General features: G+C 46.8%; 1 protein-coding gene across 6 annotated transcripts in view; it reads right to left on the reverse strand.

Annotated features, from left to right (window-relative positions):
* LOC136627325 (oocyte zinc finger protein XlCOF7.1-like) overlaps window positions 1–24,223 on the reverse strand; it is a 722,169-nt gene that overhangs the window by 77,194 nt on the left and 620,752 nt on the right. Inside the window, exons 3-4 of one of the 6 annotated variants that reach the window (XM_066602334.1) lie at window positions 15,987–16,051; window positions 7,909–8,011 (exon numbers count right to left, since the gene is read on the reverse strand). The exons of 4 other annotated variants lie outside the window; for them this stretch is intronic. In XM_066602334.1, coding sequence (XP_066458431.1) covers window positions 7,909–8,011; window positions 15,987–16,051 — 168 coding nt within the window. The remainder of the gene's footprint in view (window positions 1–7,908; window positions 8,012–15,986; window positions 16,052–24,223) is intronic. One more of the 6 variants, XM_066602340.1, reaches the window with a different exon arrangement.

The following is a 24,223-nucleotide window of genomic DNA, read 5'->3' on the forward strand; positions in this document are numbered from 1 at the left end:
CCTGTGCCCATCCTGAGGACTCCCAACCCCGGTACAACATCTCCGGAGGAGAGGGGAAAGAGGCCAGACCCTAAAAAACACCTTCTGGGGAAAGCACAACAGCAGCAGAGCCGGCAGGACACCCGAGAAGCGGAGGGAGCCGCCATTCCATAACACGAGGTACCTACCAGCCAGCCAGCAAGCCTCAGACCCTGTGTTATATGCGGCAGAAAGAAGGGAGGGGGAGACCTGGACCGCCGGCGACGCCGCAAAGCACTGCAGAGCCCACACAGCACCCACAGCGAGGACCCCCGGACAGCGAACACGCGGAGCCGCAGCCACAGCCGCCATCTTGTGGAGAAGACCATCGGCCAGCCAGCAACTGCCGGAGCCCAGCGCACCCCACCTCGCGCCGACTAAAAGAAAGGACCGGATACCCGGTGAGGCGCCCGCAGTACCGGCGCCCATGACAACACCAGCGGCGGACCCGCGGCGCTGTGGCCGTTACGGCTGTCGGTCTGTGGGCGGAGCCAACAGACCCAGAGGTGACAAGCCGAGCAGAGAGGGCGCACAGAGATCCTCATACCAGAGGAGAAAGGTAACGCTGGAAACGGCAACCAATTGTGTGCTGGGGGGGAAAGGGCAGCAGCCACTGTATCCCACATAAACCTGAGCCCAGGAACAGAGCCCCCCCCCTCCCCACTATACCCAGAGAAGAAGCCACAGAAGTATCTGCAGAATACCCCCAACAGAGGGAAAGGGTGACACAGGTCCTGCAGAAGGCCCCCCCCGCAAGCGGCGGCAAACGATCACCGCTAACGAAGCGCAACAGCACCTAGTGGAGACAAAGTAATCGAGTACGCCACCAAACACCCCTGAGAGGGTAGCATGGGGCCTACTAGGCAAAACACAACAGCTGACAAATTGAAAGAGTTTGCTAGAAGCGAAACCCGCAAGGACCCAGGCTCCGCTCCTACATCATCGGCCCCGGGGGGCTCATCACCCCTGACAAACAACACCAACCCAGGCCCAGCAGAAGGGACAGTTCAAACCCTACAACAATTGTCCGAGCAGCTGCTAACTGCAATCCAAACATCCACGACTACCCTTACCAGTAAAATTGACGAAGTAAAAATGGATGTAAGCCTCCTTAGACAAGACCTCCAAAACCTGAGAGAAAGAGTCACTAATACGGAAGACAGAATATCCACACTAGATGATACCGTCTCACCAAAGTCAGCCACAATAAGAGACCTAACACAAAAAGCTGAATATTGGAGACAAAAAGCGGACGACCTTGAAAATCGTTCGCGACGCAACAATCTGCACATAGTCGGCCTGCCAGAACGAGCAGAGGGGCAGAGACCCGAAGAATTCTTAGAGAAATGGATCCGTGAACGTCTTCCCAATGCTGACCTATCACAAATCTTCGTTATTGAACGAGTCCACCGAGTGCCAATGAAGCCGCCCATACCCAGGCCCCTCCCAGACCTCTACTAGCAAGACTACTCAACTCTCCTGACAGAGATATTATCCTGCAAGCTGCCAGAAAAGGAGGACCCCTACGCCACGACAACGCCACAGTATCCATCTTCCCGGATTTCTCGGTAGACCTCCAAAAACAAAGAGCGTCATTCTTCAGCGTTAAAAGGCAACTCCGAGATCTGCAGCTCCCGTACTCCATGGTGTACCCAGCGCGACTGCGAGTGATCGACGGAAAACGCACCCACTTCTTCACCTCACCATCCGAAGCAGAAGAATGGTTAACCACTAGACGACGACCAGAAAGACTGTAACGTATACAAATTTAACCATTTCTTATCTCCCTTTTAGGCAACGGAACTTCCATACAATATATAAATGTGTTATTAAAACTACTTAAGGATATGGCAAACCACTAAACCAAAGATGAAGTGCTCCCTCCGGGCCACCCCCGGCGTAATATTCCTTACCACCCTTACTCCCACCCCTCCCCTCCTTACCCCTCCAGCCCCCCCCCCCCCGCCCCCCTCCTCTCAGCCCACCTAACCAATATACAACGAAATATGGTCGGCTCGCACTACTGCTTTAACAACCTAACAGTATAGCGAATGTCGAAGCTATGCTAAGTTGGTTACCCCGAATAAAAGTTAGCCACGAATACTGACATAGCAAAAAAGTATTCAGCAACCAAAACCTGTTTGACTACAAGTTGTAGAAGTTACAAGTTGGTATTACACTACCGCAATGTTTTTAAGTTGTATGCATCGGATGCTCAATGTTAATGCTTTTCATGTAAATGTACTGGAATGCGATTGTATAACGAGTAACAAAGATGTGGCGAGGAGTGGCGGGGGGTTTCCTGAGGGACAGAATGCCATTAAAAAAACTCAATTACATCACCTCCGCCAATGGCTGAGATAACCTTTGTGTCCTGGAACATCAGAGGCATGGGATCCCCCAGAAAGCGAACCACAATAAATTCACTGATACGCTCCTGGCGACCACATGTATTGTGCCTACAGGAGACCCACCTCACGCCCGAAACTTCTAAATGCCTGTCGAAGCCATGGGTTCAGTGGTCGGCACATTCATACCACACATCATACTCCAAGGGGGGGTGTCTTTACTGATAGAAAGATCACTCAGATGGGATATGGAACAACTGAAAAAAGACCCGGAGGGCAGGTTTATCTTCGTAAGATCCAAAATAAATAACGATTTATATGTACTCCTATGCTACTATAATCCACCATTAACGTCAACAGTCCTGCTGGCGGAAGGCATACAATTTGCCTCATTTTCACCAGATGCAACGATTATCTGCATGGGAGACATGAATATGGTCATGGACCCGCTCCTTGACAGGTTCGGGGGCGGTGCTCAGGGGACACGGGCCCGACTTGACTAGCCTCTATGATCTCGGTGACGGGATGGTTGGATATATGGCGAACATTCCACCCACACCAGCGGGAGTTCTCCTGCCATGCAGCCCACAACCATGCGCTGAGTCGAATAGACTACATATTTGGATCTCCCTCACTATTCCCAAAAGTTTAATCCATAGAACTCCTCCCAAGAGGGGTGTCAGACCACTCGCCAATCCGCAGGGCCCTCAAAAACCCAAGCTCTCCTGTTACTAAGAAACAACGAATACACCCGTTTTGGCTGTCGCTGCTCGACCCAAATGACCGAATAGTAGACCAAATTCAAATATACTACGAAGCACACAAAGCGAGCCCTGATAGGATGCTGGTTTGGGAAGCCTTCAAACCATACCTTAAAGGATGCTTTAAATCCTCAATCTCCTTCATCAAAAAAACCACAGCAAAGGAAGGAGAACAATTAGCGGAACAATGCCGACAGCTAGAAAAGGAATTCATATCTGACCCCTCAAATGAAAAAAGGGACAAATGGTTACAAGCAGGCAGAGAGTATCTGCTACATTTAAAAGAGAAAGCCCAAAGAAAATTATTCTTTACTCGCCAGTCCTTCTTTGAATTGGGTAATCAGTCCAGCAAATTATTAGCATACATGGCCCGACAAGAGAACACCTCCCCGGCCCATACTAAGGATTAAATCAGCAGAGGGCACAATAACCACAGACCCCAAAGATATATTAGGTAGATTCCAACAATTCTACTCCGACCTATACCAATCCCAAACTAACTACACCCCAACAGAGCTAGAGACCTACCTAGCCAGTATAACATTCCCAGCAATACAAGACACACATAGATCCCTGCTAGACGACCCCATTACAATAGACGAGATAGAGAAGGCACTGGAGGACATGGCAAAAAATAAGTCCCCGGGTATAGATGGCATACCAGTAGAAGTCTACCTACAATACAGGGAGGAAATAACACCACAACTACTCACGCTATATGAAGATATATTTAAAAAAGAACATCTCCCAGAATCGATGCTCGAGGCCAACATAGTCCTCATATTAAAGCCTGATAAAAACCCAGAGGAGTGTGGGTCATATAGGCCCATCTCCCTCTTAAACACAGACTATAAAATCCTTACCAAGGTGTTGGCCTCCAGGCTGAACCAAGTAATCAAAGACATTATACACCCGGACCAATCCGGGTTCATTCTGGGAATGTCCACGTCAGAAAATATCAGAAGGACGCAGGTGATCACGCAGGTGGGGTGGAGGTGGAGAGCGAACTGGGCCTTGGCCTCACTGGACGCAGCCAAGGCATTCAACTCAGTAGAATGGCCATACCTGATGGAGGTTCTGCGGAAATTCGGATTCGGAGAGACGTTTATTAAATGGGTCTCTATCCTATATAGCGCCCCGACGGCAAGGATAATGGCGAATGGCCTGATCTCCACCTCCTTCCCACTCCACAGGGGGACCCGACAGGGCTGCCCGCTTTCCCCCCTTCTATTTGCAATTGCCATAGAGCCCCTGGCTCTAAAGATCCGACAGCATGCATTATACAAGGGAATTCAGATTAGACCTAGAGAAGATAAGATAGGATTATATGCAGATGACATAATACTCTATATGTCAGAACCCAAACACACCCTACCACTGGCCATCTCTCAAATAGATGAATTTGGGAACTTCTCAGGCCTACGCATTAACTGGCAGAAGTCTACTCTTATGCCGCTGAGGGGGGAGGAGTGGAGGACGGGAGAAGTGTATCATAATCTGCAAATAGTTCCTCAATTTAAATATTTGGGGATCTATATCACCAGAGACCACACCCAAAGCTTTGATCTAAACATCGCGCCCCTAATGACAACTTTACAACTAAAACTAAAAGCCTGGAGCTCTCTACCCCTATCTGTAGCAGGTAGAATAAACCTTATCAAAATGATAATACTCCCCAAATACCTATACCGGTTGGAGCACGCAGAAACGACTATAACACAAAAAGTCTTCAAAAAAACTAACTCATTAATAACCTCATTTATTTGGGGAAAATCCAGAGCCAAACTCTGTATGGAAACCATACAAAAACCCAAAGAACTAGCAGGGATGGCACTGCCGGACTTTAAAATATATTACCTAGCGGGGCAAGTTAGATATATACGCCACTGGTTGTCGGGCTCTCCTCTCCCGAACTCCGAGCACCACCTGATGTACTTCCTCTCGGAGGCATCACTCTGGATCCTCCTGGAGGCACCAGGACTGTTGACAAAACAAATGCTGCCCATTCACAGACTTGCAACAAATGTCTGGAAGGCATGTAGGCAACTGACTAGGCGGGAAGACACCCCCCTGGAGACCCCCTTATGGAACAACAGAGCGCTGCCGCACTTACTAAACCTACCAGACAGACAATTTTGGTCAAACCTGGGAATCACCACATTGGAACACCTATACATTGATGAAATACTAGCCTCCTTTGACCAACTGCAACAACTATACCAGGTACCTAGAACAGGATTCTTTAGATACCTACAACTCAGACACGCACTGACAGCTCAGTTCCCGGAGCCCAGGAGACCCTTTTCAACATACCCATTAATAGGTATACTGCGCACACAAGGTCCCAGGGGCCTAATCTCGGCACTATATACCCACCTGCTACACTCCAGGACCCCCGGCACACAAATGACGGTGATGGGATAAGTTCTCTCCATCTTTCCAACACTGACTAATGAGGACTGGGAGACCTCAATGGCTATGTACACCGGGGTCTCACCAGCCGCGAATAACAAACTTACCCAATTATATATCCTGCACCAATGCTACCTAACACCGAGTAGACTCCATAAAATGAATAAATCGACTACCAATCAGTGCCACCGCTGCCACGCACCAAACGCAAACTTCAACCATCTAATATGGGACTGCCCGATGGTGTATATGTACTGGGAGGAGATCACAGAGTTCCTAACCCAACTGATGGGAATACCAATACCACTGGATCCAGCGATGTGCCTGCTGGGGGTCATGGACAAGGAACAGTGGCAGCACTATGATAAAATATTTCTTACTAAAGTACTATTTTATGCCCGTAAAGTTATAGCGTTACGATGGATGGACAGGCGCCCCCCGACAATTACAAAATGGCAGAGCATCATTAATACTATCCTACCATACGAAAAAATAGTCTACAAAAACAGAAAATACCCTGAAAAATTTGACAGGGTTTGGGGGATCTGGTGTGGGTCAACAAGCACAAACTTCACACAGGAAATGTTTCAAAATTTATTAAGACGAACCACACCCAGGCTCGACATGTAAACTAAGCAATATTGTCATTAAAGGGGTTGTCTCGTGAAATCAAGTGGGTCTATACACTTCTGTATGGCCATATTAATGCACTTTGTAATATACATCGTGCATTAAATATGAGCCATACAGAAGTTATTCACTTACCTGCTCCGTTGCTAGCGTCCCCGTCGCCATGGTTCCGTCTAATTTCGGTGTCTTCTTGCTTTTTTAGACGCGCTTGCGCAGATGGGTCTTCTCCCTTCGGCTCCGCTCGGCAGCATTGGTGTTTTGGCTCCGCCCCCTTGTATGCGTCATCGCGTAGCTCCGCCCCATGATGTGTGCCGGTTCCAGCCTTCTGATTGGCTGGAATCGGTACGTGACGGGGGCGGAGCTACGCGATGACATTGTTTGTTGCACCTAAATGAAGTACAATATGTGGCGAAAAAGCAGACCACTAGAATTTGTGTAGATTTATTAAAAGCGCCATTTGTCATTTTTTCCCCATTTTCTATTGCAATATCTTCTTTTCAGCAAGCATAAAATGCTCCCTGGTAGCTTTACATCCCTCCATATTACCGAGGAGATGACCAGCCGGCCTATGTGCATCAGCGGTCAGACTAAAGATCATTCGTTCCCATAGCAGCGATTCTTGGTCCGTGTAAAACAAAAAGTAACCCAACTGACCTGCCTACCGATCAGCGCTGGTTACATCGGATCAGAGTTGGTCAGTGTAAAAGGACCCTCAGTCCCAGAACTGTAAAACCATTTCTCCCCCATCAGTATAGACATCATATAGTGAATAGTAGTTCCGGCTCACATAGGTGTGTTTCATGTCCGTGCTGTAAATGCCCATCCTGTGTGATCACCTATAACGGTATCACATGTGATCCATATGTAGTTTGTACTCGGGCTGAATGGGGGGAATATACAGCGGAAACTGATAGATCCCAGAGCTTATAAATCTACATAACTATCTGCAGCCGCTAACCAAGGAGAATCTGTGACTAATAGATAACATACTGAGCATGAGTCAACAATGTGATGCAGTAGCAAAAAATAGGCAAAACCAATTCTGGAATGTATTAAGATTAGAGATGAGCGGGCAGGTACTCGCATAAGGCACTACTTGCTCGAGTAGTTTGCCTTAGCGAGTACGCTCGCTCATCTCTAATTAAGATAAACAGAGAGTCTAGATCACATGAGGTCATTATCCCCCTCTACTCTTCCTTAGTCAGACCCCATCTGGAATATTGTGTCCAGTTCTGGGCACCCCGATTTATAAAAGACAGACAAACTGGAGCAAGTTCAGAGAAGAGTTACCAAGATGGTGAGCGGTCTGCAAATATTGTGCCATGGGGATTGGTAATTATTTGGGAATGTTCAGGTTGCAAAAGCAAAAGGTCGAGAGGAGATTTAATAGCTGTCTACAAATATCTGAAGGGCTGTCACAGTGCAGAGGGATCAGCCCTATTCTCATCTGCACAAGGAAAGAGTAGAAGCAATGGGATGAAACTGAAAGGGAGGAAACACAGATTAGATATTAGAAAAAACTTTCTGACAGTGGTGATGAATGAGTGGAACAGGTTACCACGGGAGGGGGTGAGTTCTCCTTCCATGGAAATGTTCAAACAAAGGCTGGACAAATATCTGTCTGGGATGATTTAGTGATCCTGCACTGAGCAGGGGGCTGGACCCGATGACCATGGTGGTCCCTTCCAACTCTATCATTCTATGACTCTTCTCTGCTGTATTTAGTGGTTACTACTCACCTGGGCGGTTACCTGTAGGAATCCCCTCTTTACACCGCTGATCACCCCTCACATTTGTCTCTGTAGCAGTAATATTGGTCAGATCTTCATCCTGATACAAAAGCTGTGGGACAAATATTGTAAAAGTCAGCAGACGGTTGGAGAAGTCGTGTGGAAGGTTTTACATGATCAGAAGAAGTCATTAATCATCATGACGACCAAAACTGATCGGACAGCAGCAGTTATCAGTCATGTCAAAGTGGATACTTCCTAAATTGATTCAGTCATCAGGTTCATGAAGTTTGGCTTTATGAAAAGGCTTGTTTTCAGAATTAAGTGCGTTTCTCTTCCCGATTATCTGACAAGTGTATTTCTTTTTATCTTTAACTGTAGTGACAATTATCTGGGATTTACATCCAGATGTCTTGGTTTACTAGTCTTGGTCATCAGACAAGTAATTGTGGACAGTTTTTGGCACCGGTACTCAAGAAAGACATATCAGAGCTTGAGCGGGTTCAAAGAAGGGCAAAAAAAAACAAACTAATAAGTAGAATGGGTGGACTACAACACCCAGAAAGGTTAGCAAAATTAGGGTTAGTTTTAAAAAAAAGTCAGCTAAGGGGCAACCAAATAACTATGTATAGATATATCAGGGGTCAATACAGAGATCTCTCTGATCATCTATTTATACCCAGGACTGTAACAAGGGGGCGCCATCTACGTCTAGAGGGAAGGTTTCTACACAACATCGAATGGGGTACTTTATTGTAAGAGCAGTGATACTATGGTATTTTCTGCCTGAGGACATGGCGATGGTGTACTCCCTAAAAGAGTACAAGAGGGGCCTGGAGTGTAATAATATTACATGTTCTATCACTGATTACTTCAGAAAGGTGGGCGATACAGAGATTATTCCGATTGCTAGATTGCAGTCGGGAAGTGTTGCGGTAGGTTTTAGCATTTGTTCATGGAGGTCTGGTTTATGCTAGTATGGTTTTGTATTTTCCTCCCAGCTTTCTCTAGCACTGTTGGGAAGGTCTATGAGAGTGTTCTGCTACCTGTTGAACCTGGTTAGCAATTAGGGAGGGCTCTTATTCCGGTCTTAGCTGTGGTCCTGTGCTGGTTATTCTCAGTCTTCATCTGATGGTTGTTGGAATCAGAGCTGCATCTTGGTCTCCTGTTTTTCCCAGATCATCTCAAGCTAAGTACTGTGGTTATTGGTGGTAGTTGTATTCTTACTTAAATGTTTTGCTTCTGTTGCAGATAGGGACAGTGAGTGGCCGAGGAACGTGGGTTGGGTGCGTTCTTATCAGGACGGGACATCTGCTTTGGACAGAGGTGGGAATGTAGAGGAAAGAGGCAGAGTCAACTACTGGAAAGTTAGATCCTTTATTTCTTTTTATGTTCTGCTATTTTCTTTAGCAAATATTGCAATTTTTCCAGCATTAAAACACTTAAAAAATGAGAAGTATTTACAGTAAATATATTGTAAGCTAAATTGTATAAAGATTTGTAAAAAGTTGCCAAAGTGTCTGATTTCCTGAGGGTTAAAAAGCTTATTGCTTTGGGAGTCACGGATAAAGGGTATGTGGAGTTTAGATGATTGTGATTTAGCTGTTTTGCTAGTAGGGCTCCTGGCTTCTTGCCTTGCCAGTAATAGTCACTCTCAATTTTCTTAGGGCAGGTCGTGGTCGTACATCTGGAGCTGCTGAAGCTGTTGGTTTACAGTAACGATCTATTCAGCTCTCTCTGCGGAAAAAGCTAGTTTATTTTGTCTGTGTAGTGAACATATTCGTGTTTTTCATTCTGGTTGGAGAATTTCTAAGGTTTTTGTCATAGGACGCTTCTTTTAGAAAGTGGCCTCTTATAAAGGCCTTATGGAGGCACCAAAGGATGGAGGCAGAAAGTTCATTGTTATCATTAAGGTCAAAGAAGTCTGATACTGCTTGTAGTGATAGTGCACATTTTGGATGTAGTATAAAGTTGTTGAGGTGACAGATTTTAATAGAAGAGTGATTCATGTGTTCCTGAATTGATATCATTATAGAGGCGTGATCTGACCATGATATGGTGCCTATGGTTGTGGAAGTGACATTACTAAGGTTTCTATCCACCAACATAAAATCAATTCTACTGCACATCTTATGAGGGTGTGAGAAGAAAGTATTAACGCTATCAGTTAGATCTTGAATGCGCCGAATATTAAATAAATGACTACTATTAAAAAAAGGGACATGAAACTATACTATATACTACCCCACTATACGCGACATTTCTAACAACCTTGTCTAATATTCCGGGATTGAAGCTGGTGCCCCGAGAAGTGTCACCACCCACGAGAGCCACGGTCGATGCCTGGAAGTCCCTTATTCAGAAGCTAAATAATTAGAATTGCCTACAGAAACCAACATTACCTATCGAACCCTAAACTACCTAATTCCAAACTTCGCTTTATCAAACTGGAGGCGATTAGTAGACGATCTTATATCAGCAAATGGGATGAAGTCCTTTGAATCGTTACAGACGGCTTATTGGGTTCCAGATAGAGATAGGCTTAAATACATCAGGATTAGATTCTTCCTAAGTAATTTCCCAATTACTATTATTGCCTTTGGCTATCATAACTAAAGTCACTGCACAGCCAAATCTGAGGAAATCGGAGACATACTGCTTCTACAATATGCTAACAGGGAACCATAGTCCAAGGAAAAAAGCCCATATGTTAAATTGGGAAAAAGAATTGGGAGCAAGAATTTCTATCAAAAAGTGGTTGGGAGCATTTAAAGGAGCTTCACTGCCACGACCAAGCTGTCCATTAGTGCAGCTAGCTTAGACACTTGCTCCTCGTTCAAGTCCAAGGAGGATGAAGAGCAAGAGCTTTCCCCTTCCAAGAGACTAGTATCCTTAGACGCTGGGATGGACGACTGCTGCATCTGAGACGTAGATTGGAACACCGATGAATATCGGGATCACGAAGATGCAGCCTGTGAATGGAAGGACTCCCTGGAGCAATGGAATCTACGGGAGGACTCCCTGGAGCAATGAGATCTACGGGAGGACTCCCTGGAGCAATGAGATCTACGGGAGGACTCCCTGGAGCAATGAGATCTACGGGAGGACTCCCTGGAGCAATGAGATCTACGGGAGGACTCCCTGGAGCAATGGGATCTACGGGAGGACTCCCTGGAGCAATGGGATCTACGGGAGGACTCCCTGGAGCAATGGGATCTACGGGAGGACTCCCTGGAGCAATGGGATCTACGGGAGGACTCCCTGGAGCAATGGGATCTACGGGAGGACTCCCTGGAGCAATGGGATCTACGGGAGGACTCCCTGGAGCAATGGGATCTACGGGAGGACTCCCTGGAGATGTGGGATCTGCATCCTTTACGTGACCTACCCCGTGACCGCTCTGGGAAAGAAGCGTCTGAATGCAGCCGGCGTAAAATCGCAGCAGATGTACTAGCTAGGTCAGAGACCGCCGCAGCTAGGGATTGGGCCTATTCAGGCTCAGCTGTCTGTTCAATTCCTAGCCCGGAGCTTGCCGGGCTAGGAGACAGTTCGCACAGTGGGGCTCAGACTGACCGCACGGGAGCTTCGCATTACAATGAGCACAAGCATAAAACTGGACTCTACCTGTAGCCTGTCCAGAACCTTCCGGTCTGGGTTCGGATGTGGGGTTAACAATACTGCGCACAAAATACTAGGCAAAATGCTGCAAGTGAAGACCGCAGGAGGAGTACAGCGCAGGAGGAAGTTGCCTCAGTAGAGCTTACCCTATCCAAGGCTGCCAGGTCCCAGCTGGAGCTCCTGGGCTCGCAGAGAAGATGACTTTCAATTCAGACGCAGCAGACTGTGCACACATGGCTGGTCTAATGCGAGGAACTCAGCCAGAAGCTCTGAGGAAGAAGGAGTGGCCGGAGGCGGGAAAGGAGGAGAGATCAGCCACCCCCAGTATTGTGGTTGGTTGTCTGTCACTTTCCTGAGCTGCCCCAATGTGGGCGTGGCTTAATTCCAGGTCTGAGCCGAGGCCTAAATTTTTGGATCCTCCAACTATCCCCCCCTGAACTCCAGTGCCCAGGGATTGCCTGCTGAAGCGAGGAAGGCGGCAAGCGACGCAGCCATGGCAAGAGGGAAGACCTGCATCGGTCGTGAGGTAGGCCCCATGTAAGCCTGGGCCTAGATTTATGTCCCCTTATGGTGGCGCGACCCCCACGGCCGCTGCCACCGCTGGTCAGGCGGGGGTCTCGCAGAGCATGCGGCCCTGTCACCCAGATAGGCCCAAAAAGCCGGGGACTATAGTAGAGGCCCGCGGCTGCGGATCGCTGCGCAGCCGGAGAGCTGTAGGGGCCTCCGTGCATTGCCCTGTCAGCGCGACAGCTGCTGCTGGTGCGGAGGTGCTCCACGGACTCCCGCCAAACGCGTCCCCATGGAAAGGCCTGAAGCCGGGACTAAAGTAGCGGGCCGCAGATGCCGAAGCCACCCCGACCCTCACAGTAGCGCAGCAGAAGAGGCTTCCTACGCCTCCTCCAGACGGGGCCCCAAGGAGAAGCCAGGCCTGGCTTCTCTAACTCCTGGGCAGAATGTCGATCACAGCAGACGTTCTAGCTCAGTGGGAAGGGGGAGAAATAGAGGAATGGCATGCTTACCTTGTGCTTTTTAGTCCTCCGTCCATTTCACCCTGGCAGTCTGTCTTCCAACAGTGTTCCCCTCTACACACGCCGTCACACGGGATGGGAGCTGTTCCAGGGTGGGGAACACTATAGCTGGCGGGCAGCGATTTACTGTGCAAGGACATGATCGCGCCACCTTTTCTTCTTTGGGTCGGGCGCCAGCAGCACGGCGGAGACACCGTACTACTCGCCCTTCCCTGCGAGGACAGAGGCCAGGGAAAAGCTTTGTCTCCCCGTATTCCCACAAGCGAAGTCTTCATGACGACCTAAATTAAGACAGGTCTGCCTCCTGCAGACACTGAGCTAAAAAACTGATTAGCGTAATGCCTGCAGGAGGAGTATAGCTAGTAGGAGGAGTTAACACTTCTTGCTTAGTAGCTATACCCAAGGTCTGGCTGTGTCCCCTAATGATACGGACAAGAAATTAGTATTGCAACAAAAAAACGATTGGTCAATGCAATCTTTTTTTCCATAATGACGTAAGCATTGCGATAGTTGGATGCTAAGGAAAACTGATGTGTTTGAGCTATGGTGCTGGATTAAAATGCTATAGATACCTTGGACTGCCATGACAACGTACAAGGTAGTGTTAGATCGTGTCAAACCGAAAACATCAATAGAGACCAAAATCTAACAGCAGCTCTCTTTTAATGGTCACGTGATGCGCACTAATTCACTGGAAACAGTACTGATGCTTGGCTAGGTCAGTTGAAAAAGAAGATCAGGACAACAAAAAGCAAAATGGCTTGATACAATCAAGTGTAGTAGAAATGATGATTAATTAGCATAAAATGTCTATTGATTTGTATAAACTAGATGTATTACACAGCTGTAGTGATTTGACTCTGTAGTGGGCTATAAGAGTAGTCCAATGTAAAGTTCCAATGCAGCCACTCTAGGGTTAAATTACATAGGTATGGAGTGGAGCTGAAAGTAATGCTGGGTTTCTCTTCAGTCCTCCCCCACCCCCACCTCAACTTCTGGGAAAAAGGAACTGGTCTTTGCCTGACCACATGTTGAGGAGACAAAGGCTTAGTTTGTACACGGGGCATGAGGAGGTGGGGGATGGGGGGGATTCTTTATAGCTTAACCAATAAAAATAAATATACATTACGCATGTAATATGTTATATGTCCATAATGGCAGGTATTAGGTGTTTTATTAAAAGAAGCTCTGGGATTGTTTTTCCCCCAGAACTCCTGTAAGCTTCAAACTGGAAAGTGTCTCAGTCTGAAGTCTTGTTATGCGCGTATATTAGAGTTTTGCAATTAGGAAGCTTTGGAATACCCCAGAACCTGCTGGAGAAATTCATATCCAGACCACAAAGCAACCACAAATCATGTCAATCGTGGACCTGTAAGAAGTGGTGAATGACAGAAATGCGTGGAGAACATTGATCCATGAAGGGACCGAACATTGGATACAGCTGAACGGATAATTATCATCATCATCATTAAGCTTAACTGAAGCAACCAGTGTCAGGCAGCTGCTGCCAAGGCAAATAGGATCATGAGGTGCATTAAAAGAGAAATATGGGCGCATGACTAGAGCATTGTTCTTCATCTTTACTAGTCAGTGGTCAGACCACACATGGAATATGGTCGACAGTTTGGGTACTGGTACTCAAGGACATATCGCAGCTTGAGCGGTACAAAGGTGGGCAGCTAAAGTAATAAATAGAAGGGGTGGACTACAATACCCAGAGAGGTTATCAAAACTGGGATTACTTAGCTTAGAAAAAGGACAGCTGAGGGGCGACCTAATAACTATATATAAATATATCAGGGGTCAATACAGAGATCTCTCCCATAATATATTTATACCCAGGACTGTAACAAGGGGGCGCCCTCTGCTTCTACAGGAAATAAGGCTTCTACATCTTTCAGTAAAGAACCTGCTTGTATGTCAAGCAGTGAGACTAAGGAACTCTCTGCCGGAGGACGCAGTCACGGCGAATTTGATAAAAGAGTACAAGAGGGGCCTGGAGTGTTTCTTTAGATATGTAATATTATACATTATAACCATTAATACCTGCAAAAGGCTTGCTGATCCGGGGATTATTCAGATGGCAAGATTGGAGGAAATTGGCTTCTACCTCATTGTTTTTTTAATCAATATTTGGTGGTGATGGTTTTGGAGGGGGGGGTGGGGTGTTTAGTCTGATCTGGGTGGACATGTCTTTTTTCTCCTTACAGACTATGCTACTATATTGCTTTTGTTTGTTTTCTCAAAGTAATATTGAAAGGATAAATACAGACCAATTATCCTGCCATCCCTTCATGATGCTGGATAAACTACATAATGGATACATGAGACAAATGTAAACGTATAGTAAGACTGAACTAGAGAGCTTTACAGACCTTCTACAGAGTGAATATCTCCATCTACCTGATGATTAGGTGAATACTGATAATACCTCCCAGCAGGCAGAGATGGTAGCTGCTCATGTCATGTTGTGCTGATGCATCACAGCATTCATAGCTCAGAAAAATGAAAGAGAAAGCAGGAAAAAATCTCTACATGAAGATGGTGCCTGATAAGCATCAGAGGGGAGTCTGCACTGTGTGGAAGTGACTTTACTACACATAGGGCAGGTTCAGAGTACGGCAGACAATCAGATGAGGGGTTCAGGGATGGAAATATGTGTTTTCACCATAGCGGCACTTTAAGGTAAAGCTATAAACATTGTCTTTCTATTATATAGCTGTCAGCCATGTTTTCAGCTTTAGAGATGTTCCCTGCATGTATTACAGGGTTCACAATACAACTTCATTGTTTACCTTCGGCCTGATGAGTTGTGAAACTTTCACATTAAAATGATCAAGTTTTAACAAAAGTGGACCTTGATCGTTCTTTCATTTAATGCAAACATGTCAAACTTAAGGCCCGCTGGCCGAATCCAGCCTACTACCTCATGTTATGTGACCCACCGGCCGTGCAGCCCCCAATAAGCATTCCACTCATCCAGCCAGCAGCACAGACGCTAAGGGAAGAGGTCAGCAGTCATAGACTAACCAGTGGCTGCCGGACCAGAGATGTAGGCTAGGTGAGGGCAATGCCAGAGTCCAATAGGGGGCCTCACTGTTACTACTGGGGCCACTGTGAGGGGCCCTGCTATTAATGGGGTCACTATTACTATTAGGGCTACTATCGGGGACAGTATTAATACTGCGTAACTGTGATTGACCCTACTACTAATGGGGTCAATAGGGGACCCCATTACAATTGCAATCAGCCCTTTGAAGGCCACCATAATGCTGATGTGGCCCTCGATGACAATGAGTTTGACACAACTGATCTAATGTCTCTGGTCAGCGGTAATCCTGCCATCTCCACGGGCCTCATCATACAAGTAAAAGACATCTAATAAGACTGAAGACAAGAGCTTCACAGCCTTCTACAAATCAGAGGGACATCTCCACCTACCGGATGGTCCTGTGGAAGAAGAGGACGGGGACATCTCTCTGGTGGGCTTCTCTTACTGGATGGAACTGCAGGAAACACAGACGGACACTGAAGTCATTCTTCACATACAGATAATAAGACATGATTACCGGATTCTTCTGACCATAAGACATATTGGTCAGAGGAATCCGGTCCCTGAAGTCTCCCTGCACCTTATAATCTGATGGTCCCCCCTGTCCCACGTACAGCCAAGCGCAGAGCAGTGATAACTTGTCCCCCCCCCCCCCCCCCCCGTAGACCCCAGCAGAGAGCTGTCACTCTGAGTAACCCTTGAGTGACTGACCCTAGCCCCCCGCAGGTACTGCCTGCACTCTTCTCTCCATCCTTTTTACCTCTTTCCTCACTCAGTCTGTGTAAGGAGAATTTATGTGTTTATTAAAGAGAAGATGATCCCAGATCTCGTGCAGAAGTCTGGACACAGGAGAAATACAAATCACACCAGCTTGTGCGGTATCAGATGATTTCTAATTTAGTCTAAGGTGTTCAAAGCTTATGTATCATAAATGACATCACAGCAAAAGTATATACCTCCAGATTAATACATAACAGGCTAAAACAAAAAATGATTAACATAAGTTACACCTCCTAAGGTATAACTATAACATACAATGAAACCGTTATGAATACAGGAAAAAGAAATGCAAGGGGGGGGGGGGGGGGGTCTAGAAGTCTGTCCTATTTCCTGTCTGCCCCATCAGTAAACATGCACACATGGGTGGTCTAGGAGACTGTCTTATCTCTTGTCTGTTCCATCAGTAAACATGCACTGCCATAGAAGGGTTTCGTTTAACACCTTCACTACTTATACTAGTATCATGCTATATATTTCTAGTCTACAATGCAATAAAAGAACAATTAAGTGATACATTGATCTACAATTTTCTTAACATTCTGCTGAATCCCGTCTCCATCTCCGGCACACAGGCAATCTGCGACACTGAGACGAGGCTAAACGTATAGACAGAGCATACAAGTCATAGGAGGAGGCCATGCTGTTTAACCCCTTAACACTGCAGGGCATCTATTTACATGCTGCAGCATCAGGGTATGTATGAGATCACGTGGCGATCTCCCTCCATACAGCGCAGGCACTGTCTGTTTCTTACAGCCGACATCAACAGCTCTGATAAGCCGCACAGCTGATCGGAGCTGTTAACCCTTTGAATGCTGCTGTCAATTCTGACCGAGGCATTTAAATTCCCTGAACTATATTCGGGGGTTCCGTACAGCCCCCTGCTATGAGACCACAAGGAGCTGTGTGGGTGTCCTGGCAGCCGGGAGCCTTCTAAATAGCTCCAGGGTTGTCTTAACAAAATGTACATCAAGCCATGACATTACATCATACTGCAGGAGCGATCAAAGCATCACAAGTTGTTGTCCTCTCTGGGAATCAAAAAAAACTTAAAATAAGCTGTATAAAGTTTTACTAATTATTTTAAAAAATGGAATAAAAGTTTAAAAACAAAACACATTTTTGCCACATTTATAGTAAGATCTAAATAAAACAAAAATACATATTTGGTATCACTGCATCCACAAAAGTCCAATCTATCAAAAGTAATACATTCTTTACCCAGAACGATGAACGTCAGAAAAAAAAATAAAGACCGCCTGAAAGAAGGGATTACTTACCGGTGGTCATCACGACAGCCCCATTTACATATGGAGGTTGCCCTCTGACCTCAGTAGGGACAGGAAGAGCCTTTAAAGCACCTCCCCTCCACCATCTCCTCAGTGACTTCAAATTATTATGGTGGACAATGTATACAGAACCAAAATTTACCTTTATTCGGTATCATTTTACATTGAAAAAGAACATAAATATTCTTTAGGGGAGGGAGCTATGGGCCGGCGTGATGACTCCCTGAAATAGAACCACTGGTAAGTAATCCCTTCTTTCCTCCGGTCGTCATCACAATGGCCCCATTTACTTATGGAGCAATACCAAATACTAAGTATTCTTAGGGTGGGGCTACTGCCTGGAGGACTTTTTGTCCGTATGCCAGGTCTTTGTTAGATTGTACATTGACCCTATAGTGCTTTATGAATGCAGACTGGACCAGGTAGCTGCTTTACAAATTTGCTCAGCGGAGGCCTGTGCTTTCTCTGCCCACGACGAGAAAAGGGATCTTGTAGAGTGGGCTTTGATATTTTTCAGGAGGATCGAGACCCCTAGCTTTGTATGCCTCCCGGATGGCCGTTCTGATCCATCTTGCTATGGTACCTTATAGGTTGGTTTGTATTTGCCCCCACTAACGTGTTAGGAGCTCGACGGCCCGTTGATTTGCACACCTTCTCCTGGGAGGAGACTTTGCCTGCTGAGAATATTTCCCAACAGTATTTTTAGATCCCTTCAGATGGATTGCTGAGAGGGATAGCACCGTGGATTCTGCCCAGCGTAGTATCCTTGCCGCCAATTGATGAAGGTGCGGGTGTCGTGTTCCCTCCTGATGACGAACAAACGATAAGGCTGTCATGTTATCTGTCAGAATCTTGACACGCCTTCCTCTGGGGTGGGGATCTGCCACACAAAGGGCCTTCCATATCGCTCTTAGCCCTCTCTAATTGGATGAGCATGCAGCTATTTGGGAGTCCCGGGTTCCCTAAAAAGTTAGTTCAGGTACTTGTGTTCCCCACCCCCTCTTGCCTGCATTCATTGTAACAGATATGGAGGGCTCTTGTGATCAAGAGGTAACTTTTCTAAGGTTATTCTGGGAAGTCCAGCTGCGTAAGGACTGTTGAACTTGAACAGACAGGCTCACCTTATTATTTAGGGAGGCCTGCTGTTTGTCCCAGCAGGCAAGGATAAAGTGTTTCAGCTGTTGGGTATGGGCTTGGGCCAATAGGACTATCTGTATACAGGCTGTTAGCAGGCCAAGAAGTTTCATTGCGTCCCTAATGGAAACTCACGTTGCCTGGCATAGGGACAATACTGATTGGATGAGGTCCTTTTCCTTGGAGGGGGGGAGCCGTGATTCCTGGGTTTGGGAATTTAGGAGGACTCCTAGATAGATTTTCTGCATACCTGGGATCAGGTCTGATTTTTGTCTATTCACTCCCCATCTCAAGTCGCTCAACGTGGACAAGACTATGAACAAATCTGTGCATATAGTTTCCACTGATTTTGACGCCACAGGAAATCATCCAGATAGGGGAAGATAAGGATTTGTTTTCTCCTAAAGTAGGCTATCATTTCTATCACTACTTTTGTGAATACCCTAGGGGCGGTACAGATACCAAAGGGCAAAGCCCTAAATTGGTAGTAACGACTTACATTGCCCATTTGCAAAGCAAAACTTGGATATTTGTAGTGGGGGGCAGTTATTGGGACGTGATCATACGTGTCTTTAAGCTGTAAAACGTGATGAGTAGATAGCAGCACAACCAAATGTATTACAAAGGCATACTTAAGCCGAAGGTGCACGATCCAGTAGTAGATCCGGACCCCAGGATCCAAAATAGAACTTTGCAGACAATCAATGGACAGATCAGCACTCCCGGGTTTTTCTTTATAATAAAACTTCTTTATTCCTCAGCTTAAAAAACTGCACTGCAACGTTTCGATCCTATGTGATCTTTCTCAAGCATGCAGCAAGTGCTTAAAGAGCACAAATATATACAAAAGGCATATAGCCAAATGCCCCAAATTATTATCACCCCATCTCTCTTTTAAATTCAGATGTGAAGCTCTATGCCAAGGTAATAGCAAACAGACCATTTCCCTTGATGTCTAGTTTGGTCAAAGAGGATTGCCAGGGCCCAAAAGGTACTAGATGCCTGATGGACTTGGTGGATGTGGCTGTCCCTGGATGGAGAGAAGGGATGTGACAAGGTCCATTGGGGATATCTGATTCAAGCATTGCAGACATTTGGGTTTGCAGGCCCCATCTTCCAGGCCAGCAAAGGCCTATATTCCTCCCCCTCAGCGATGGTTCTGATCAGTGGCCTTTTATCCAAGCCTTTTAACATAACAAACAGCACCAAACAAGGGTGCCTTCTGTCACCCCTTAATTTTTTGGATTGTCATGGAAGCATTGGCAGAGGACATTAGAAATAATCAAAACATTGGAAGAATTAGAATGGGCCCATGACACACAAAAGGTTGATTATGCCTACCCGATAATCGGGGTTTCAGGAGTCTCCATGACAGCACCACCTGAGATAGCCTCCTCTTGATAGGACAGGAACACACCGAGAGGTTAAAGCTCCCCCCTCTCCCACCTTCCTCACTGATTTCTAACGAATTGCCGGGGGTAGGAGATTAACTAAAAATTATTACCAAGACTGGTATTTTATCTATGTCTTCATAAATGGAAATTAAATTATATATTTTCCTTTCGGGGGTGGGGGTGGGGGGGATAATGTGTGGGGGCTGTCGTGGAGGCTCCTGAAAACCCGATCATCGGGTAGGTATAATCTATCTTTTCCCAGTCATCTCCATGACAGCACCACCAGAGACGAACCAACTAAATACATTTTTCAGGATGGGATCGCCACTGAGAGGACCTTATGGCCAAAGGTCAAATCCTCATCTAGCCGCACATCCACCCTGTAACGCTTAATGAAAGTAGGCGGCCTTTTCCATATTGCAGTCTTACAAATTTGTTCTACGGACACTGAACTATGTTCATCCCACGAAGAGGCTACTGCCCTTGTGGAGCGGCCTTTAAGTTCCGAGGGGACCTCTTTATCTAATGCTTTATAGGCTTCTGTAATAGCCAGGCGGATCCATCTGGGTATGGAGCTCTTTGCTGCTTTTCTACCCTAATTTGTGCCGAAAAATTGGACAAACAAATTGTCTTCCTTTCTTCACTGACTTGTGGCATCGATATATTGCAGGACTGCTCTTATAACGTCCAGACAGTTAAAGTAGCCATGACGACGGTCAGGGACCCCGGGTGGCAGTGGCACGATTCGCTGTGGCGTTCTGGGATGGTGTTGCGCCCACGTTCAGGTGGGCGAGTGGTGGCGCTGTTCCGGTTTGTGGGCGCGTGTGCCTGCTCTGAGAGGCGCGCCTTCTCTATCTCTGTGAGTTATAGTGGATGGCTGGGAGTTCTGGTCAGTCGGCTTGATTTGTCTCCGCCCAAGTGGTGGAAACTCCTGAATATAGTCTGGCAGTTGCTGATAGCAGTTGCCAGTTATTGGGTCCGTTCCCTGTGTGCCTGACTTCGGTCTTGCTCCAGTGGAAGTTACCTGGTCTCGATCCAGCTCTGCTTGTGTTCTGTGGTTCTCCTGTCGTGTTGGTTTATTCAATCTGCCTAGCCTGTCAGTACTAGTAAGTTGTCATCTGCATAGGTACGGTGGTGCTTTCCTGTCCTGCCACTAGGCAGCGTAGGGTCAGTGTTGGTGGCCTGGACCTGTCCACCTTTGGGGCTACCTCCAGGAAGGGACATTGGTGTGGGTGAGGGTCAGGGAGTCCCACGCTGTGCGTACCTGTGCAAACTACTAGTACTGTTACAGTTAAATTCTCTTTTCGGAGTGTCTCTAGGTTTATCGAAAAACGAGAGAATCACGACGTCCTGCGCCTTATGAAAAGGTGACACTACCTTGGGCATAAAAGCTGGATCTGATTTAAACACTATCTTTGTGTCTGTGATTTTAAGAAAGGGATGACGGATAGATAGAGCCTGGCCGAAGTAATAGCCAATAAAAAGACTATTAGTATTCTTTTTGGGAGCGATTCTATTGGCTCAAATGGGTCTGAAGAGAGAGCCCTGAGAACCCAATTTAGGTTCCAGTCAGGGAATAGATTTGTGGTTCTTGGCTTCAACCTGTCTGCCACCGTCAAGAACCTACTGACCCACTTGACTTCTGATAATTTGGCGTCAAACAGGACACTAAGGGCTGAATCTGCTTGGGGAGAGGCCCATATCCAGGCCTTCCTGCAGAAATTCCAAAATTATGGGTATGGCCGGAGAAGGAACCTGCAATTTCCTCTCCCGAGCCCAAAGAAAATACTTCTTCCAGACCTTCTGGTAGAAACTGTTAGTTGTTGCTTTCCTGCTAGACAGTAGGGTCTGGGTTACTTTCTCAGAGAATCCTTACCCTAACAGTATGGATTCTTCAAAATCCATGCTGCCGAGCAGAGCCTGTCTATGTTTGGGTGGTTCAGAGGGCCTTGCGTTAGTAGGTCCACTTGGGTAGGCCAGAGAACTGGATCCTGTAAGCTTAAGCTTTTTAGGGGGCTGAACCAGCTCCTCCCCAGCCAGAAGGCAGCCACTAAGATTAGTGTACATCTCTGGGAACAGAAATGCTGGAGTACCCCGGGGATTAGAGGGATTGGTGGAAATGCATAGACCAATCCCCTGCCCCAGTTCTGGTTTAGGGCATCTACTGCCGTCAGTTGATCCCCTGGAATGAGGGAGAAGAAGTACTTTACTTTGAGGTTTTCTTTTGTCGTGAACAGGTCGATCTGTGGGGACCCCCACCTGTCCATCAGAGTCTTGCAATCGTCCTGCGATAAGGACCACTCTCAGGGGTCTATATGCCTTCTGCTGAGAAAATCTACCCTCTGATTCAATGCACCCTTTAGATGTGCCGCTGAAATTGACAGTACTCAAGCTCCCGCCCAGCGGAAGATTTTCTGTGAAACATCTTTTAAGGCTGGGAAACTTGTTCCTCCTTGATGCCGAATGTGGGCTACTGCCGTGGTATTGTCTGATGAGATTTTTAGATGCTGGTTGTGTACGGTTTCTCCTAGTCGCTGAAGGGTCTCCCAAATCGCCTGGAGTTCCCTGTATTTGATGATTGGTCTTTCACCCCTGAGGGCCGTGATGACCCCTGCAGAAACTGGTCTCCTATATAATTACCCCAGCTCCAGGCACTCACGTTCATTGTGACACAAATAGCCGGGTACTGAATCAAGTGAACTCCCCTCGACAGGTTCGCAGGTGTCCACCAGCGCAGGGACACCTTCACTGAATTCTCTAAGCACATCCTGGTCCCTAGAGAGGACTGCCTCCTGTCCCAGGCTGAAAGTATTGCGGCTTGAAGAAGTCTGTTGTCCGTCTGAGCCCAGGCTACCCCTGGAATGCAAGAGGTCAGGCTCCCCAAAAGGGACATGGCTTCGCGGATTGTACAGGTTTTTTGCCTAGAGATTTTCTGGACCAGTAGCTTCATTCCCTGGACCTTTGACTCTGGAAGGAAGGAGCATTGGCTCTCTGAGTTGAGCATGATGCCTAGAAACAATTTTTCTCTGCTGGCGTTCAGACTGGATTTCTCCCAATTTATTATCCAACTCAAGAATTGGAGCAGATGAAGGGTCGTTGCCAGATGTTCCGCTAGGGGTTCCTTGGATTCTGCTATGACCAGGATGTCGTCTAGGTAGGGCACGATCGAGATCGATTTGTCTCTAGTAGGCCGCTAGCTCTGCTATAATCTTCATGAAGATTTGGGGGGCTGATGAAATCCCGAAGGGAAGGCATCTGAATTGGAAGCATGGTTCCTCTTCCCATGTTTAGCGCGAATCTGAGGAATTTTTGGGAATCCGCATGGATTGGTACATGGAAGTATGCACCCTTCAGATCTATGAATGCCATATATGCCCCTCTTCCTATTGGCCTAACCGCTGAGGATATCGACTCCATTTTGAATATCTGATACCTGATGTATGCCTTCAGGGGTTTTAGGTTGATAATCTTGCGCGACTTCCCGCAAGATTTCTTTATCAAAAAAAGCCTGGAGTAATGACTTCTGGATTCTTCTTTTTGTGGTACTGAAGATACTGCTTTTAAATGTAGGTCTCGAACCCCTTGCTGGAGTAATCGCAATTAATGTGTTGAGCCCCCCGTAGTCAGGAATTTTCTCTTGGGATGGGATACCAGCTCTATTCGGTATCCGTGTTGTAGAATTTCGGGGATCCAATAGCTCTCGCAGATTGGGGCCCATCAATCTGCGAAGCTTCCCAGTCTCACCCTGACTGGGATGGCGTCATGGTTTTTGCCTGGCGGGTTCCCCGATGAGGGTTAAAAGAGGAAGCTTCTCCCTTTACCCCCTTTAGGGTAACTCCATCTGCCCATCTTGCCCTTTCCCTTGTAGGGCTCAGAGTGTTGCGCTGGGGTCCAAAAATATACGGATTACTTACCGGTAGTCCTTTTTCCGGGAGTCATCACAACAGCCCTATTTACATTGGAGGTTGCCCTCTAACCTCGGTAGGGATAGGAAGAGCCCTTAAAAGCACCTCCCTTCCACCATTCTTT

The sequence above is a fragment of the Eleutherodactylus coqui genome, chromosome 5 (genome assembly GCF_035609145.1).
Source record: "Eleutherodactylus coqui strain aEleCoq1 chromosome 5, aEleCoq1.hap1, whole genome shotgun sequence".
Classification (NCBI taxonomy): Eukaryota; Metazoa; Chordata; class Amphibia; order Anura; family Eleutherodactylidae; genus Eleutherodactylus; species Eleutherodactylus coqui.